At 51.8% G+C, this 20,203-nt stretch overlaps 1 protein-coding gene across 1 annotated transcript in view; it reads left to right on the plus strand.

The window, feature by feature from the left end:
* The first annotated feature begins 560 nt into the window (after positions 1–560).
* Positions 561–20,203, plus strand: part of ESYT3 (extended synaptotagmin 3) — a 45,957-nt gene continuing 26,314 nt past the window's right edge. The window contains exons 1-3 of the mRNA XM_045857124.1: positions 561–958; positions 17,197–17,238; positions 19,043–19,177. Of these exons, the coding sequence (XP_045713080.1) occupies positions 623–958; positions 17,197–17,238; positions 19,043–19,177 (513 nt within the window). The 5' untranslated portion in view covers positions 561–622. The remainder of the gene's footprint in view (positions 959–17,196; positions 17,239–19,042; positions 19,178–20,203) is intronic.

Consider the following 20,203-nt stretch of genomic DNA (forward strand, 5'->3'; position numbering starts at 1 on the left):
GGTCTAAGGTTTATAGTTACTAGAAAAGGGGATTCGGGCATCTAGGGCCCACACTGAGGCTGGGAGGTCTTAGAATGCCCAGAAGAGTCTACACAGGAGCGTATATTGTAGACTGGGTGTAGGAAACAGGTTTTAGGTGATGTTTATCTATGGCAAAACATTTGTCCACACGCCTCGGTGAGTCACATACCTCCTGGGGCGGCACCTGGTTCACCTGGGGTTCTAATTGGGTGTCACCACTGCACCCTCTACTGACGCCTACGCGGGATGTTGAGGTCTGAGGGCAACCAAGACAACAGTACCATTTTTAGTACCACCCTGCAGTACCGCCCCAGGGCCTGACCCCGCCCCCTTCAGATCGGACCTGCCCCTGGGGGCGGAGACAGCCTCAGTCTGGGGCTGGGAAGCACTGCCAGCTGTGAATTCCCAGGCCCCGCGCCTGAGTGTGCCCTGCAGGAAACCGAGAGCTCAGAGCTCCAGGAAGGCGACAGCGAGTCCTGCAGGGCAGGTGCCGCTTGGTGGTCTGGTACTTGCCCTTGAAGGACAGATGTGCCCGGGCATCCGAGCGCACGAACCTGAACCCAAGTGAAGCTTTTGGAAAAGGCAATACGACGGCGACAAGATGCAAACTGAGAATCCCTGCGCCCCTGGTGCCCCAGGGGCCCCTGGTGCCCACCGAAAGCAGCGCGCGCCAGGCCCCGAGACACGCCTGTCCAGCCAGCTGCTGCCTGAGCTCTACACCTTCGTGGCGCGCGTACTGTTCTACCTGGTGCCCGTCTACCTAGCCGGCTACGTAGGGCTCAGCATAATCTGGCTGCTGCTCGGCGCCCTGCTGTGGATGTGGTGGCGCAGGAACCGCCGTGGGAAGCTTGGGCGCCTTGCGGCCGCATTCGAATTCGTAGAAAATGAACGCCAATTCATCAGCCGCGAGCTGCTGGGCCAGCACCTGCCAGCCTGGGTGAGCCGGGCGGGCTGGGCGGGAGTCGGAGATAGGGTGGATGGCCCTGGATGTTCGGAAGGAATCTGCGGTCCGCCGGAGGGAGGGAGCCCGGTGACCCGCACACCTGGTCCCCCACTGCACCCAGCTCACATACCCTGGGGTCGGTGACTGGCCCCTTCGCTGCCCCTCAGTCTCATCCCCACCTCTGGTTCGCCTGAACTGGGAGAGGGAACCTGGATCTCATTTAGGGGCCCAGAGCCTGGGAGAAAAGTCACAGGTGGGCGACACCCAGGAGAAAAACAAGGGCGTCTGGGACTGCGGAGTTACCCGGAGGGAACCAGAGGGCTCCCCCCGCACCTCCACCCGCCTGTTGATTGAAAGAAGGAACGTGGGGCACAACGTGGGTTGGCAAATACAGTGACAAACTGCAGACTAGTTGCCTCACAGAAGTGGGGACAGAGGGAGGGGGCAGGGCTAGAGATGGGAGCGCAGCAGTGGGGCTGAGAAGGGCCTGGGAGAGGCTGGCAGGGCTGGATCACGGGCTTCTCTCCCGCCCTCTGCCTGGTGGGGATGCTCCGACCGTGTAGGGTGCTCAGAGGGTGTAGCTGGTGTAGCTGCACGCACACACTCTCACACTCCTTCTACAGCCCCTCTACAACTACAAACCTATCTCCTTGATTGGAATGGCCTGGACTGGTTTCTCACACCCTTCTGGTCCTGAGAATCACCTGGCCCACTTAACAACTCCCAGGTGGGACCGAGGCACCCTGGCCTGTGGCAAACCAGCCCCTGTGGGTGCTGGGGGTTCCTGGCTTCTCTAAGTTCTTCCGGATAGACTCAGCCCCACAGTGGGAGGTGGCCAGTGGCCGCCAGACCCCTCATGTCTTCTGGCTTGGGGCCCGGAGTCTGATCAGCCAGGCTATCAGTTCCTCACACCTGCCCATGGTGGTGGCATCCAACGAGGGTGAGAAAATGTTAGAAAGTCCTTGGAAGACTTACAGCATTAGTTTGCTAGTGTTGACATAAAATACCACAGACGAGGTGACTTAAAAACAAATTTATCAAGATCAAGACGTTGGCAAGGTTGGTTTCCTGTGAGGCCACTCCTGGCTGGTAGACGGCCGTCTTCCCCTTTGTCTTCACTTGGTCTTCCCTGTGGACACATCTGTGCCCGAGTTTCCTCTCGTCAGGGCCTTGGGTTAGATTAAGGTCCACCCCAATGGGTTCACTTTAACTTACCCCTATAAAGACCCTATTTCCAAATACAGTCCCATTCTAAGGTGCTAGGGGTAAGGACTGCAACATATGAGTTTTAGGAGACAAAATTCAGCCCATAACCCTAGTATTTAATACATGGATTGACTGTAAATCTTTGTAAATAGATTTATGCATATTGGGGATGAGACGGCCAAAGACTTTTACTGCTAAGCATGTGCAATACAAAGACATGGTGACCACTTTGCTAGAGTAGCCACCATGGGGTCAGTGTTTGGGACCTGTCTCCTCCAGACCTTGGTCATCCTGATGATTCTACAAGGCTTTCCATGGGCCCAGAGGGCAGGCCATCCGTCCACACTCCTTGCTCACTGTTGAAGGAACCCAGGTTGCCTGTCAGACCTTTGCTGTGACCCCCAGGTGGCCTCAGACCATGAGGGTGGGCCTGTGAGACCTCACCAAGTGACATCCTATCTTTCTGCCCCTTCTTGTATTAGGGAGGTAGAGTTTCTGAAATTGGGGCAAGAATCAGATCTGGTAGGGGCATGGCACCCACCCATCCTCCCCCACCCCGATGCGCACAAACACCATAGAAATTATTCTGGCTTTTATTGGGGGTTGAGATGCTCCCCACCCCCCCAGGGGCTATACGTCCCTAGCCAACAGGGTGCTCAGTCTGATAGCTAAGACAGAATACAAAAAGGTACCTCCTGGGTTTCCATCCCATCAACCATACGGCATCACTCTCCCCTGCCAGGATGGGGTGGTCAGCTCGCAATCGGGCAGGCTTTCCCGCCCTGTCAGACGCCTTTGCCACACACGTCGTTCCAAGCTGCTGCCTCCAGGGGGTCTTAGACGTTGTTTCCCCGTGTTGGGTCTCATCGACCCCACCTGTAAAAACCTGTAAAAGGGAGTTGCTTCTGGTCAAATTTCAGACAGCTCTTCTGCTCCTCCCTTGGCTCCCTTCCCTAGAACGTACAGCTCAAGGAAGGGATTCTTTGGCCTTAAAAGGGGTTGGGAATGAAGAACCTGTGGTCCCCTTGTCTTACGGATGTACTGGGGCACACGGAGAGAGAAGGCAGGGCTCTCCACGGCTCGTCCTCCGGACAGAAAAGCAGCTGCCATGTTTATTTTACATGTGAGTGTTCCTCGTACAGTTTTTAGGTCTGTTTTTGAAAAGAGTTAAGAGCTGCCTCAGTCAGCCCTCCCTGCCAGGGCTGGGGACTGTGGGGACAGCACAGTGACGGGAGTGGAGTCCTTGGTGCTGAAACCCGGCTCACCCCTCCTCTAGCTGCAGGCCTCCGCGGCTGTTTCCACACGCAGTCGTGGTGAGTGGAGTGTCTGAAAGGCTGCTTGCTCAGAGCCAGGCACAAGTGGGGGCTGTTGCTGTATTCTCAATTTCCCAGGCCTCCTAACTCCACCTTTTCCTACTGTGAACCTCTTTCCCAAGTGTCCGAACAGCAAATGTGTCTCTCTGGAGCCGGGCGACCACAGCCAGTGGAGCAGGGGCACTGCCTGGGACAGGCCTCTGGGTTCACGGATTCCAGCCGTGGCGCTCCGGAAACCACTTCCCTTCTGATCCTCAGCACTGCTCCTCGTGTGCTGGGCTCCTCAAGACCCTTGCGGGGTGACCTTGGCCGCTTCTCTGCCCCCCACCTCCCATGGCAGGGCCCCGGTGAAAGCTCTGCAGGCCACACTCCTGGACTCAGGGAGCGGACGGCCCTTCAGTGCGTGCAGTGATGGTCATTCAGCAAACCCCTGGACAGCATGCAGGTGCTGATTGCTTGTTTATCAGACATTTATTTGCTCCTGCCACGAGTGGGCCGGTGTGAGGAGGGCATTTTGATGAGAGCCTCACCTAGCTCCAGGTCAGGTGGGAGGCTTTTGGGGGATGAGGGCCTGAGGCCAGGTGGAGAGAGGAAAAAACTGTTAGAAAGCTTGGCATTTTGTCCATCTGTGGTCTCAGGTCTGGCTAGGCTGGCTCTTCTGCCAGCTGATAGCGATCAGTTGGCAGCCTTGTCAGGGACAAATTAACCCTGTGTGTCTGCTGGGCTGGGCGGAAGTGATGCAATGTGCTGTGATAGGTCTGGACTTGGAGCCTATGCTCATTCAGTGGGGACCTTGCCAAGGTTCCCTGTCTTCTCTGGGTCCCTGATTTCTCTCTGGAAATGCTGAGGATTTAGGAGGTGTCCGATAGAGTCTTTTGAGCTCTAAGAGTCTGCCATGACTAATCAGTCTCCAGTTGGCTTTTCTCTGGTGCCCACAGGACCCTTTTAGCCCCACCTTTCTGCCTACCCTCCACTTGATTGGGTGCATCCTAGGGATGAGGGCCGAAGGGTGAACCATCCCCCAGAGCGGTGAGTCTTCTGGGATGCTGGTCCGCTGGGATGGTCCCTCGAAGCCTCTGAGCCAGCCATCCAGGCAGACGGCCAGGGCTGAGTGCTGTCCTTCCCTGAGAGTTTGGCATTCCTTCCATGGGTGGAGCCCCAGACTTCTAGGGCCCAGGCTCTCCTGGTCTGTCCTGTGCTGAGACTTTTGTTAATTAGGGGAAGTAAATGCGATGACAGCTCTGAGCTGGGCTGGGCTCTCTCAGATTACATTACAAAGCTCAGTTCTTGGAGCTAGTGTGGTTGGGGGCCACTTGGAACTGGGGGACTTCCTACCCATGAAGTCCCCGAAGCCCTGTGAGGTCATTCATGTGGCTTGGAGTCAGGCCGGTCCTCAGGGAGCGAGGGAGGCAAGGCAGGTTTGGGTCATGCCTCTGGGTCTCTGCCCCATGTCTTAGTGATGCTTCATGGACTTACATCCTGGGCCAGAATTGGGCAAGAGAGGGACAGAACGTGGGCCTCCTCCCTCCAGGCCCAGCACAGGGATCTTAGGCATCCTTTACTCAGTGGGCAAACATCCATCGAGGGCCTGCAGTACGTCAGACGCAGTTCCACAGACTGGCCCACAGCAAGGGTGACACAGGTTCCTGCCCTGGAGGAACCTGCAGGCTAAATGAGATTCAGAGCCTCGGGAACAGCCTTTTCTGACACAGGGTGATTAGTCCTGCAGGGCAGCAGTGCAAGGCCCTGCGAAAGCCTGGGGGAGGGCACCTAACCCGGCTGGAAGTGGCCCAGGTAGTCTCCCCCGAAGAAGCGGCACCTTGGTGCTCCTGGCAGCAGTAGGGGTTGGGGATTCTGGGCCCAGAGTTTCCTGCAGGTTTGGTCACTGGAGCTCATCATCTCATACTGAGTGAGCAGATTCTGGACGGATGGCAATGCCTGGTACCCAAACTCACATGCGGCTGCCCGATGCTTAATTTTAAAGGGCTGAATCTTTCTAGGACAGTGGTGTCCATGGCGACCTTTTCTCCAAGCCAAGTGCCTGAGAACCTGAGAATCGACAGGTTACCTGGTGGGTGAGGATCAGGGCTAAAGGCGGGATAGCCTCTGTCCTTCTCCTCTGTTGTGGCCCCCTGTCCAGTGTGGAGAGCTGATCTCCAGCTTCCACTGGCCTCTGGCCTCCTGGCCCAGAGCTATGACAGCACTTCTGTGGAAGTGTCCCCAGTGACTTTGGGGTAGCCACCGGGAGGTGTGAGCTGGCTCCTGGTGGTTGTGGGGCCACAGTGCAGCTGCACGGAGGACCCGGGGCCCAGTCTTCCCCTCCCCTTCCGGCTCCATCACCCTCCATTCAGCATCATGCCTGGCAGAGTTCTAAGGATTTGTAAACCTCAGGAAACCTAGAGCTGATTGCTCCAAAGTGTTCACATGTCCTCGGGGTAAGTGCTTTCCCCTTTCCTCCTCCTCACATACTGCAAATAGTGGAGAAAAGTTAAGATGCCTTCCCCATGGGAACCGTTAAAGGGACAAAGCCCCATTCTCTTTACAAGTCCTGTCATTTCAAGCCAAGGGTCTGAGACTGACTCCCTCCCACCACACCGGAGTCAGGGCCTGGCTCCCGCCTCAGGGACCATGCAGGGACTCCTGCACGGTCCTGCCTCAGAAGTCCCCTCCCAGTGTGCCAGGAGTCACGAGTCCTCAAACAGGCAGAGTAAAAAGCCAAGGGACTTCTCTAGGATGTAGGATATTTCAGGACCCCAGAACCGCCCACTCCATTCCTTTTCCTGTATTGTGTATACTTTTTAAAGTAACTGGTTATCAACTGACTCAAAATATAGTCTTTCTGGTTGTAAAAGTACAAATATTCCCATTGTAGAATATTTGGAAATGGCCTAAAAGTAAACATTAGAATGAACATTTACAATCCCTCCATCCAGAGAGATGTTATATTTGAGTGTACTTCCATTGTGTAGAAGGTATATACAAAAGCAGTTTTCAAAAATTGTACCCTTTTTTCATATGTTCAACATATTACAAACATTCTCCAAAAACATGTGTGAGGATTATGACGTCCTTAACACGACTATACCATGTGTCGCTTAGCCATCTCTCGAATGCTGATTATTGCAGGTATTTCCAGGGTTGCCCTGTTCACGTGGCTAGCTGAGGTGGGGGGCGTTTTCTCTCCGTCTGGAAGTTCTCTTTCTGATCTGCCAGTCTGGTTCCCATGCCTCTTCGTTCAGGTCCAAGTTCAGACACCTGCCGGAGGACCCTTCTTAGGCCCCACAGTAGCCTGAGCGTGTCTGTTTCACTGCACTTCCCACGCTGACTTGCACCTGCCTATTTTGGGGCCTGACGTTTCCTCCAGACCAAATGCTCTTTTAAGGCAAGGCGCGTTTCTTGTTCAGTGTTGTCCCTTCAGCTCCTAGCTCAGCGCCCAGTGCTTAGTGGGCTCTCAACAGAAGTGCTGCAGTCAGTGACCCTATGTAAATCTTCCTTCATGTTTCTCATGCTCCTTACTATCGATTCCTACTCATTAAATTGATGTGTCAACGCTTATCAACATTTTAAAGATTCTTGTTCCACTTCATTGTGGCCTTCTCAGCATTGTGTAGTGTTATTATTTTTGGTCTTCTAGTGGTTGGATATACAAGAGGATAAGTTTGTTAACTTCTAGACAGTACCAAAGCTAACTGAATCATTGAACTGTCTGGCCGTTTACCATTGTATTCAGGTGTCCATGACCAGATGACTCTGTGGACAGCTCCACGCCCTTATGCCTCAGCAAAGGTGATGGGAGGCTCCTGGCACCAGTGCTCGTGTCTCCGATGGCCACCTTTGGGGTGCTTTCCGCTCAGTTGTCCCCCTCCTGGGTCCAGGTGACTTAGGCTAGTTTGTAGGCTGGGTGTGTTGTTAGGGAGTGTAGATTCCAGAGCAGCACTGGAGAGAATTTCAAGTTGGCAAAGCAATACTTTCTCCTCAAAGCCCTGTTGGGGTAATTTCGAACAGAAGAGTGGGCAGATTCAAAAGCAGTTTTTATGGTTGAATGTTTACCTCTCAAGGACAGAGGAAAAAGAACAGCAGGCCGAGCTTCATCAGGAGAAAAGGGAGTGAAATCGAGGGACTGTTTATGGCGGAAGAGGAACCGCTCTCTCAGGAAGACAGGAGCCAGCCCGGGGTCCAGTGTGGCCTCCCTGTGTGAGGCATTCCCGCAGGGCACCCCAAATGAGGGCTCTCCCCTGTCCCCTGCCTGCCCTGACCGGCAGCATCGGTCCGAGTCTGCAGGGTTGTGTGTGTGTGTGTGTGTGTGTGTGTGTGTGTGAGAGAGAGAGAGAGAGAGAGAATGCCCTTAGGAGCAGAGGAGGGCCATGAGGTTTTCCGTTCCCCCCAAAAGAGGGAGTGTGGCTTGTGTGTATGTGATCGTCTGTGTATATGATTTCGTGATCGTCTCTCCAGCTGTGTGTGCATCTGCAGGTGTCCATGTGTCTCTGTGTGTCTGTGGATATCTGTGTGCATGTCTGTCTGTCTATCTCTGTGTCTGTGTGTCTGCACATGGCCAGGAGGAGCTACTGCACCTGCAGAGGAGCTACTGTGCCTGCAAAGGAGCAGGATTCCCCTAGTGACAGGACCTCTAAGTGCAGCTCAGTCCTCTGCCCCCTCCCCCACCCAGAGGGCCTGGGGGCAGGAGCTCCTGCCAGGTCTCCCAAGCCCAACTCACCTGTGGGCCCTGCCTGGGCTTCTGCCCCAGTGCAATGCCACCGCCACTGTGGCTCCTCTGTGGAATCATTTTTACTAAATAAATAAAAGAAGTAAACACATGACCACCTAAAGACTGACGGGGCCTCGCTGGTGGCCTCTGCTAGCCTGGAACTCTGACTTAGACTGGAGTTCGCTCTACAGCCTGTCTCCGCTCTCAGTGCTCACTACTGCTGCTCCCGTGCTGACATCCGAACACACTGTCATTGGAGCAGGAGCCCACCCTGTCCAGGAGGCCTGGGCCTGTGCACGCTAAGAGCAGAGAGAGGTGTGTGAGTTTAGGGAAGCCTCAGGTGCGGGCTGAGCCCTGTCCATTGAAGCTTCCCCAGGGGAGAATGCAGGGGCACTCACAGGCATTGGACATCCTGGCGGCTAGACCTGCCGACTTGGCAATTTCCAGGCTTTCTTTGGGGACATGCTCACACCTGTAATATGTCAGTCAGGATAGCATTCATGTTCCTCGGGAAGAACCTTGAGAGAAGTGCTGAATTTGTCTCCATTTAGAAGTGGATTTGTGTCCATTATCTCTCTTGATCGTAGGTCTGGGCAGCATAGGGATGAACAGTCAGCAGGAAACCTGAGGCTGAAGGAAGTGAGTCAGGACCAGACCCTGGCCCTCAGGCCCCGGTATACTTCCTACTCCTGCTGCCTGGCTGCAGAAGGCACACATGGGGTGGGGGGAGGTTGTGGGTAATGACTCAGCTTTTAGCGGGAAGGGCAGTGGAATCATGATACGGTTTTTTTCTGCCTGCTAGCTCTTCAACCCCCACCCCCTTGCTTTTCGTGGTGCAAATGCTACTCCTTTTGTAGGAGATTCGAGGTCTGTAGATTGCTGGCAAGAAGGTAGTATTCTCCCAGGAGTGACAGCTGGAGACCCATCCTGTGACTTTGGAGCCCTAGTCAGGAGCCCCAGGGGCAGAGGGGCCACCTTCACCCAGGGCGGGAGCCAGCCCTCCAGCCCGGAGCCCTGTGTACTCACTCTGCCACCCTCAGAATGAGCTGGGGAGCTTCTTAAAGATGCAGGTTTCCGGGCCCGGCCCCAGTCCTCCTGAACCAAAACTTCCGAGGGCTCTAACCATGCATCCAGGCTTTTATGAGTGCCCCAGGTGGCGTTTTTGTACAGAAAGTTTGAGAACCATTGCCTCAGTCTAGCCCTTTGCACTGCCAGGTGGTGTGGGTGTCTTCCCCTTGCTGGTCCCAGACAGTCCCCACATCGTGGGGGACTGGAACAGAAGCGCAGTGACTCGAGGTGTCAGTCTGGCCATGAGCCACTTCTTTTTCTGCCTTCCCTTTGTTTGCCGAGTGAGGGAAAGACACAAGACAGAGAGGGCCTGACTGACTGCCTTTGCTGCACCTCACTATGGAGCCCCTCCCCCCTCAGGCAGACTTTCCATGGACATCTCACAGGCATTGGACCCAAACCATGTGTGGCTGTCTTTGTCTGGGGCACAGCTCCCTCAGCCATTCAGCGGAAGCCAGGGATCCAACAATCAACTCTGGTGCTGCCTCTGTGGCCTTAACCACTTTCTCTGTATCATCCTTTCCCCATTCCTATGTGTATGCATGCATGCATGCATGTATGTATGTATGTATGTATAGAGGGGAAGGGAGGGAGAAAGGGAGAGAAACATCAATGTGTGAGAGATACATCAACTGGTTGCCTTTCATATACCCCCACCAGGGACCCAACCGGAAACCCAGGCATGTGCCCCGACTGGAAATCGAACCAGCAACTCTTTGGTTCACAGGCCAACACTAAGTCCACTGAGCCACACCAGCCAGGGCCAATTTCCCATTTTCTATTCTCCTGTCTCAGTGGTTTTCCAAAGTTCCAAGCTGCAGACACCAAGAGACTCGGTAGAGAATTTGCTGGGCTTTGTTTGGGTCAGGCAGAAAGAGACACACAGCCCAGGTGCCTTTGTTCTTGATTTGTACCTGAGCTCAAAGGTGTCAGAGTGTCAGGGCCTGTTCAACTTCCAAAAAGGCACCCCTTCTGGAACATTTACTCTGAGTCAGAAAGGGTTCTCAGCCAGGAACTCTGCAGAGTTGGTGGCACTACACCGTCTTATGGATGAGAAAACTGAGGGGAACAGAGGTTACATTTTAAATGCACAATGAATAGGCCAACAAAACACTAACGAATGCATTTCAAATGCTGACGTCTCAGGTGGAGAATGGGGAGGGGAAATAGATGAGAAAAACATCTGAAGGGTGGGCTCAAATCACATACAAGTGAGAAGATCTGATCTCTAGTTTCTGAGTCTTCATCTGTAAAAATGTGAATAATTGTATTTTTTGCTGTTCACTTTATACAACACTAGGAAGATCACATAAAAGTGTCTATGGAACAGCCTTTGTAAGTGATAAAGCTTGGCCTACCAGTGAGAACTCAGCACCCCTGAGGCAGTACCCTGCTAACTAGACTTCCTGTCCCGGGGGAAACAGAGCGTGTAAAGAAGAGGAGTGAATGGGGTGGCGTGCAAAAGCACAGGCCGCCCTGGGTCCAGGTCTCAGCTCTAGCACTCCATGGCTGGTGATTAGGTAGCCTCTGTGCCTTACTTTTCTTATCTATAAACAGGAACTTGTTAACCTAAAAATAAAGGCCTTTCCAAGTGGGAGGCAACAAGCACTTGCTTGAGATCCATGAATAGCTATTGAGGAAGCACTGATTCAGGCAGAAGCCCAAATAATGTTTAGATTAGGAGAGAAAGGCTAAGGGTATTTATGAGAAAGGGAAGAGGAACAACTACGTCAATAGAAGGAAAGTACCCTGGCTGGTATGGCTCAGTGGGCTGAGCTTGGGCCTGCAGACTGAAAGGTTGCCAGTTCGATTCCTGGTCAGGGCACACGCCTGGGTTTTGGGCCAGGTCCCCGGTGGGGGTGCGTGAGGCAAGCAATCAATTGATGTTTCTCTTGCAAATCAATTTCTCTCCCTTTCTCTCTGTCTCTCTGTCTGTCTGTCTGTCTGTCTCTCTCTCTCTCTCTCTCCCCTCTCTCTAAATACCAAATTAAAAATCTTTTTTAAAAAATAGAAGGAAGGCATTTGTATTGATGCAGATAAATGAACATAGTGACACTAATTCCAAACAATGTTTTTGACTTTCAGTCTGGTAGTCATCGGTCTGTTAGTCATACTATCTCCTTTCTTGTTATCTTTGCACACAGTTTTTTGGAGGTATAATGTTACTTTGGGCCCAGTCCAAAGGTGATTTTGCCCTGTTCTAACATTCCAAAGGTTTGAGGTATAAGATGTGCAAGCTCATTCCTCCAGGATGGCAGCTCCGGCTCCATTTATTATGTTTTATCATCTCATACGGGATTAAGGGAAGTGTTAACTGACATGAGATGACGTGAGCTCAAAAGGGTTGAAAATAGGGTTGGAAGAGATACAACTGGGCACCTCTGAAACATAGCTGGAGCAACAATTTTCACATTAGACAAAGCAGAATATAACTCAAATGTGTTCTAAAGACAAAGAAAGATGTTATGTTCTCAAGAGTAGCCATTATTAAGAAGATATAATAATCATGGCCTTATATATTATGCAGTATATATACCAACAACGGACAAGCAGCACAAAGAAGGAGATAAATCAATGGTTGAGTTTGAAAGTTTTAATACGCTCCTCTCTGGAAATGAAAACTCACGTAGACAAAGAGCAAGCAAGGCTAAGGAATATTAAAAGGACATGATTAATAACTCGATCATACATGGAACAGAGAAATGAATCACGGACTAAAGTCACAAAGGCATGACCAGTATATTCCAATGAATTGTCCCCCCATAGGCTGTTTTAGACCACAAAGATGTGAAATTAGAAAATAATAAATAGGTGGCTATAGAAATCTCACATTTTAAAACATTACTATTAAAAAGCCATGGTTTAAGAGGACGTCATGTGGAAATTATCAAAGAAATGGAGACTGGAATGACAATGAAAACACTAGGTTAAAAACTAGGGGAATTTATAACAGTATTCAACACTAAGATTCATAAAGTTTAACTGTAAAAACAAAGCAACAGATTTGTGTCTTGAGTTGCACTGTACATTCAGTGTTATTTTGTGTTAGTTTCAGGTGTGCAGCAGCCTCCAGGTGATCAGACGCTTCACACAATAAGAGCAACAGATTTGGATCAAAGAAATAAGGAAATAATAAGGGATGAAAATAGAAATGACAAAATAAAGGAAAGGGGGACAGAACATTATTAACATCAACAAAAGTTAATTTTCTGAAAGATTAATATAATAGGCAAAATTTCTGTCAAAGTTTGATTACAAAAAACAGGGTGAAATAATAAAATATGGAGTGAAAAAGGAAATAAAATAAATATGGAGTGAAAAATGAATAAATATGGATATAACAGATTTAAAATAATAAAATATGATAAACAAGTACACATCATTAGATTTGAAAACCTAGATGAAATACACTTCTAGAATGATATAAATGCCGAAATTACCACAGTAAGAGATAAGGAGACCTTGAACACACCACTAACCACTAAAAAGAAGGGTGGTAATTCACCACCCCCAAAGGCCTCAGGCGAAGACAGTTTTACTGGTGAGATGCCCTGAACTTCATGGATCAGATAGTTTCTATATTTACACGTTGTTCCAGAAAAGAGGAGGCTTAGCTAAGCTGTCTCACTCGTTTTACGATACATTGTAAAATCTTCGTGCCAAAACCAGATACCAACTATAGAAGAACAAAAACTGTAGGCATCACTTTGAATCATGAGTGTATAAAACCTAAATGAAATATCAGGCTGGCTAAATAGCCTACAAAAAGGGGGTTTAACCCAGGAACTTGAGATGCTTCTGCTTTAAAAGAAACATCAGTTAAGTTGACCACATTAGTGGATGGAAAGGGAAAAAAATAACATGATTATCTCAATGGATGTGAGAAAATATTGAATAGAGTCCAATACTTGTTAATAATGAAAGGTCTTCGAAGTTAGGAGTTGAAAAGAACTCCCTCAGTCTGATAGAGGCTGTCCCCTAAAAGTTTATAGCAAAATCACGTTTGATGGAGAAGCTTGCCTTTGAGGCAGGGACACAATTGAGGTGCTGCTGTCACCAAACTGCCCAGCACAGGATAAGAAGTCTCGGCCAATGAAGTCACACAAGAGAAATAATAGGAAAAGGGCAGGGAAAATGTATTTATATACATTTACATTCTAAATGTATGTAAATAACCTCTGAGAATCAATGAATTATTACAACTAGTAACAGATTTCAACCAAGTTGCCCAGAAAATGAAATTTCTAATAACCACAAAGCCCGCAAAGTAATCTAACAACAACAAGAAAACGTACAGGACTTTAACAGAAAGCAGTTTATGATCTTATGTGGATATAACCAAAATGACTAAAGGGGAATATTCTGTTCGTGGATGCACACTTAATATTGTAAAGATGTCAGTTCTCCCACAAATTAGCCCATAAATTAAAAAAATAGAGCAATCAAAATCTGAGGGGCTTTTTTTTTTAAGATTAGCAAGATGATTCTAAGATCAAATAGAAGTATAAATACCTACTATTTTCTAAAAATCAGCCTGAGAAAGAGAAGCCAGAGTGATTGAAACAGAATGGTGCAGCCCAGGAACAGGACGTGGGGTCAGTGCCAAGTTCAGAAACACGCAGAAGCTGGTTTATGAAGGAAGTAGCCGCACAAGTTAGGAGAAAAATGGACAATTTCTTGTGGGCGAGGGGACAGTATGTGATCTTAGAAAACTGCCTTAGAGTGTAAGAGAAATGAAATTATAAGCCTATCTTACCCACTATTAAATATTCCAGACAGACAATTCAATAGCTGAAATATGAATCCGATAGATAAAAACAGAATAACTGAGAATTTGGAGTAGGGAAAGATCCAAAACAGACCCATGATGATGGAAAAACAGACTAATTGGTTCACATCAGACTGAGCATTGGGTACGGGGAGCTGCTCTATAAGTGTCAGTCTCTTAGTTTCATTCCCTGGTCCAGAACCCATGCAGGGAACCAGAGCAGGTGGGCTGGCTCTCCCATTGGCTCCTTGGGGAGAGACGGTAGGTGCTGAGAGTCAGGTCCAGGCAGGGCCTTCAGGGGGCCCGAGGCAGAACGGGGCGACTCATGCTTTCCTACTTTCTTGGTCTGATTTGCTGTGCTGTCCGGGAGTTCAGGCTCACTGTCTGTAGGATATCTTAGCAGGAAGCCTCAGATACAGGCATGGGTGGCCCCAAGACCCTGGGCAAAGTTAATCAGTGCAAGCCCTGTGCATTCTGTTGCTGCCCTCACTGTCAGGGTGAGTGTGGGTCACTCTGAAGCAAGAGATGGGCTGGTCAGTGATCCCTCCCAGCCACCCCTGACTGAACTCCAGAATCTTGCCAGGAGCTTGTTCAAAATTAAATGGAAGGCCCCACTGTGAGGTACCCTGATTCAGTAGGTGTGGGACAGCTCAGGAATCAGTCTGACTAGCTCCCAAGTGTGGCTGGGATTGGACCAACCAACCTGGATCCCCTTTCCAGGTCCAGCAGATCAGAACTTCTCACCTCCCAGGGGCGCAGAACTGCCTGGGGCAAGGGGTATGCATGTAGTTTGCCCTGGGGCAGGATAGGTGGGAAGTGAGGGGTTAGGGTAGGAGGAGAGGAAGGGGTCCAGCCAGAGGTGCCCGTGAGAGTCCAGCTGTAGCCAAACTCTCCTCTCAGTTGTCCCCCTCTGCCTGCCCCTCTTGGCTCTGATCCTGCACTGGAACGACCTGTGAATTGCCTGCTTCTTTCACTGGCTTGGGAGCAAATTGAAGGCAAGCACCTTGCATTCATTCATTCCACAAATAGTTATCAGGACATTCATATGCCAGGGACAGGCCCTAATAGAGATCAAGACTGAGTCAGCCCACTAGGGCTTCCAGTCTGGTCAGGAGGCAAGACGCGAGAGCAAGCAGCTCTAGTAACGTGCGTGAAATGCTGCGGTGGAGACACACAACAGGGTCACCCAGCTCCCACGTGAAAGATCTGAAAAGGTTGCCTGGAAGGAGTGGAGTCGTACGTGGTGATGAGTGGGGCAATCAAAGGGGGGTAGGGAAGGATGTTTCAGACCCACAGGAGGGTATGTGCAGGCCTTGGTGGGAACGAAGAAGGTCAAGGTCACTGTACTGAGAGTGGGGAGGGGATGAGGCCATGGTGTGGCTGAGGCCCCTCACAGGGCCCACGTGCAGAAGTTTTTACTTTAGTGCTGGGCCCGGGGGTGGGGACAGTGAGAGGGTCCCACCCTCCACTCTCCAGATAGCTCACTTGGACCCTGACTGTAGGGACTGGGTGGTGAGCAGGCTGGTGGGCCTGACCTCACTTCCCCCTCATCCCCCGCTGCTCCTGGGGACTGGGCCAACACTCCCTCTGGGAGTCAGGTATTCCTGCAGCACCTCGGAATATAGGATGCTTCTCCAGACTAGTATGGGCCACTGCCCAGAGCTGGGGAAATGGAGGCTGGGCGAATGGCATGATGGCCCAGGGGTCTCAGAAGCACTGGGCTCCTCTGACCTCTCAGGCTGTTCTAAACTGTGTTCCAAGAGAATTCGGTTGCCCAATCCCTCCTTTGGGAACGGCTCTCCTCCTGGGCAAGGGGTCTCGGCCAGCATCTGAGTTTGGGCCTTCAGGGCACCCTGGGGCTTGAGGGTGCGCACTGGGTGTGTGAGCCACACCTAGGGCACCTCCCCTCTGTCCCTGGACAGTGAACTCCAATCCCCACTGGGAAGGTCAGGCCCTTTCTCCACCTTGGGAGGCCCCAGGCCCATCTGGAGCTGGCTTCGTGCACAGGGACTTGGGGCATGGTGACGGCTATGGCCATTGCTGACATTTTATTCACATTTTGTGCCAGCTGCCTGTACACTCATTGTCCTCTGTCCATCCCAGAAACCCCGGGGGTGGGGGTGGGGTGATTGAAAAGCTCGGCAAGTACTTTTGGAGATCAAGACTCTTGTGGGGAGGGTGTTAAGCTCCCTCAAATCATGTCATGCAAAGGTTAGACAACAGGATTTTCACTTCGTCTTGGGGAGCTCTGCCCCCCAACCAGGGACATGGTAGAACGCACCCAGCAGGCACTGGCTGGGGGCTGTGACCTGGAGGAAGTCGTGCTGCTGACCGGGCTGAGGGCCTGCCCGCTGGGGTGGGGAGGGCTTGGGCGGGGCTCCAGAGCTGAGCAGGGTCCCCCAGCAACCCCACTCCCCCGTGGACAATGCAAACCACGTGATGCCCTTTTTAACTTCTCAAACTGACAAGTTACCTTTAGAGTCAGCACATTCACACTATATCTTTAAGTCAAAAACATGCTACAAAAAAGGCACTGTGACCTCAGTTTCTGTAAAAACTACGCATACTTGTTTCTGGAAAAGACTGGAAGGAAATGTATCAACCAGCTAGCGACCATTACCACTGGGTGGCATTCTCTGATAAGATATTTTCCCTTTTGCTTAGCTACATTTTTTAATTTTTCTACTGAGTAATACTTGTGTCATTGAAAGGAATAAGGGAGACAGAATTTGCCAGGAGCAAGCTCGGTGTTACCCTGGGTGGGGGCCCCAGCTGGGGTCTCGACCTTCCACCGGGAAGGCAGGCCTTATCTGCACAAGTGAAGAGAGGCTTCCAGGCCCTCTTCCAACCTCTGGGCTCAGGATGGGGGGAGGGCAGAAGTCTCCCCAGAGCCACCCACAGGGCACCCCAGGCCAGAGCGGGCACCCCGCATCGTGTCAATGTCACAGCCATGCATGGGTGCTGACTGGTAGTTTGCAGCCTGCCCCACTGGACAGTGTGTGATCATTGAGGGCAGGGCCGGCTGAGTGGCTGGCCTGGCACCGTGGGAGCTGGGTGTCAGTGGGCGTGGGGACCCGCCCGCAGCACTGGCTGGCTTACCCTGGCAGCCGGTCTGGTTCCCAGGGGCGTGCAGGTCTCAAGTCTAACTTCCCCTCGGGCTTCTGTTTCCTAGATCCACTTCCCGGATGTGGAGCGGGTCGAGTGGGCCAACAAGGTAAGGCCAGCGTGGCCCCGGGGACCCTGACCAGCCTCGCCCAGGCCTGGTCCTGCCCTGCTGTCTGCTGCCCAGTCACCTGCCAGGATGGGGGAGGGGTCGCAAGTGGACAAAGGCCCTTGCTGGGGTTGCTGGGGTCAGGGCCTTCTGCCTGTCTCTCCCCTTAGCCCTTACTGCCCTCTTCTTCTTCTCATCACCAGGCCATGCCTTTTCTTTGAATAACCATTATTTTTAACTGTACAATTAATGTATGGGGGCAACAGAAAGGTTAGAAAATGATAGAGGGAAAAGTGCAGCCTCCATGGCCCCAGGCCCGGATTAGCACCTCCTCAGGAGCTAAGGGGCTGATTCCAGGATGGCCTCTGGCTGTGGCCTGGCTCCCAGCCCAGACCGCCAGCACTAGCTGGGTGACCTGGGCAGGCTGCCTGCCATCCCAGAGTTGGTTCCCTCCTCTGAGCAATGAGAATAATTGTGGTCCCTGCCCGAGAGGCTGTTGTGAGGGTTAACGAGGTCAGTGACGCACCTCAGTGCCTGGCGCATCATGGGTGCGGGGTAGCCGTCACCACAGGCGTGACTGCAGCTGGGTCACGGGGAACTCCCTGTGGGCTCTGCTTCCAGATGCCCCTGGGCTGCACACTGGGACTCTGCGTCTGCCCCTCACCCCCCTTACAGTGAGAAATCAGTCTGATTCCCACATGATCTGCCCAAACCTGCCCCTGAACCTGAAGGCTCGCACAGCCCTCTGTGAGTCTCCTGACTGTGTCTAACACAGATCTTGCCTCTTGTCTGGGTACAGGCTCAGCCCAGAACAGGAATGACTTAGGTTAGATATCAAAAGGACTTCCCGGTGGTTTTTGATCTACAGTTGCTATGCTCGTATTACCCCAGATGCCACTGCAAACGGGTCAAAAACTGCTCTTAGCCTCTGGGTAAACTTTGGAGGAAGTGGTTTGCCCCTTTAAGAGGTGTGAACAGATTTCTGTGGATGCGTGCAGGCCCAGGGCCGCCCAGACACACCTTGTACTGTACCCGTACGGTGCTGTTCTGTGTGTTTGCCTGTTCCCAGGCCCCCACGTGTGAGACATCTTTCTTGCACCAACACGGAGACTGGTGGGATGAGGCTCCCAGATGCAGAAACAGTGTGCAGATGCGCCACACACTAGGGCACCAGATATGTCTTCCCCTAGGCCCTGCCCTTGTTCCCAGACCAGCACCATGAACCGTTCTGCCATAGAAACCTGCTGCAGAAGGTGGCCCTTTCTGATTGCTAGAAAAAAGCTAAATCCACAGGGTACATTCTTTTCTGTGATTTCTTTTTCTTAAACTTCTAGCCAGCTGCTAGGTACTTATTCCACAATGAAGGTTCTGATAATTTATGTTTTTAGCACAAAACTGAAGGGCATGGTAATGTTAGGTTTGGTGAATGACTATTTCGTGGCGCTCCGTGAAGCAGCTCCAGACCTCGGGGCTCTGCTGCCTGCGCGTGAGTGAGAACCACTGCTGTAGTTGCCCCACATGTGACAGACGGACGGACGGATAGGTGGGCGGACGGGTGGGCAGGCAGGCAGGCAGGCAGGTAGTGAAGAATAAGGACCCCATGGCCCTCGAATATATATACCAGCATTTAAAATAGATTTTTTAAATATAACACTTTAATGTTAAATTTTTGAAGTGAAATTTCAAGTTAGATTTCTAGCGAGGGCGGTGATTAGACCAGAGGAGGCCGTGCTCCACGGCCTAGAAGCTGCGGACAGTCTGGGGCAGGGCGCAGGCCTCCCACCAAGGGCCTCTCCTGTGCTCACAGATCATCTCCCAGATCTGGCCCTACCTGAGCATAATTATGGAAAACAAGTTCCGGGAGAAGCTCCAGCCCAAGATCCGGGAGAAGAGCGTCCACCTGAGGACCTTCACCTTCACCAAGCTCTGCTTCGGACAGAAGGTCAGTGCTGTCTCTCTTGGGAAGGGCATCCTGGGCCTGCCGTGCAGCCTTCTCCGGCCCCACCCCATGCCCCGGGTCACTGGCTGGGAAAAGAGCCCACTGGGCTTCACGGGGCGCCTGGCCCCCAGCCGCACTTCCCAGCCCCTGGGCCTCAGCCTAGACCCCTCAGCTTCAGGGCCCAGCCGCACCATCTCTGTGGGCTCTAAGGAAGCCATGCTCAGAGAGAGCAAAGAGGAGGGTGGGGAACAGTTCCAAATGTCTTGAAAAGACATAGCAGGAACTCTGGAATAGTTCCAAATGTCTTGAAAAGACATAGCAGGGGGTAGAAGCCAGCCAGATATGAGATGCACGTCACATGTGCTGCTCTCAGGCTTTGGCTGGGAGAACACACTCTCTCAAAGTGGACAGTGTGGCCACTCGGCTAATGGCAGTCAGTGTCACAAGCCCAGGCCACTTCTGTGAAGATAATAGGTGGCCCAGGTAACAGAAGGTTCAATTTCACACATGCAACATCCCTATTTGAGGCTGTGTGTCTGATTCCACCCTTTACCCCACTCCTCCGGCCCTAAAGTACCCCCTTGGTATGAGTCTTATTTTGGCCATCTGAAAATGCGCCCCCCAGGCAGAGAGCCACAGTGATGTCCATTACCCGGTAAAGTGGAGGCGCTGGCCTCTGACCTGCTCTGGAACAAGCAGGTGTCTGCCCGTTGCAGGGCGTGGGCCCAGCTCTAAACCGCCAGGCCCTGAGTGAGCCCTTGCCTGAGCCCTGGACATTCTTGTCCCTGTCCCTCAAATTCTACCAGGGCTGGCTGGTCCCAACATCTGCTGGTTCATTTGTTCATTTCCTGTTTTACTTATGTGTGACTTACTGAGCAGAGCTATAGGCAAGGCACCATAGACAGAGGTGGGCGCAGCTGTGTCCCTGCCTTCAGGAATGTTACTGTCCTGTTGTGCAGGCAGATGTGCATACAGGTGGATGACAACATGGCAGTGTGGGCGAAGTGGTGGAGGAATGCATGAATTCAG

The sequence above is a fragment of the Phyllostomus hastatus genome, unplaced genomic scaffold (genome assembly GCF_019186645.2).
Source record: "Phyllostomus hastatus isolate PE091 unplaced genomic scaffold, TTU_PhHast_1.1 phas_scaffold_129, whole genome shotgun sequence".
Classification (NCBI taxonomy): Eukaryota; Metazoa; Chordata; class Mammalia; order Chiroptera; family Phyllostomidae; genus Phyllostomus; species Phyllostomus hastatus.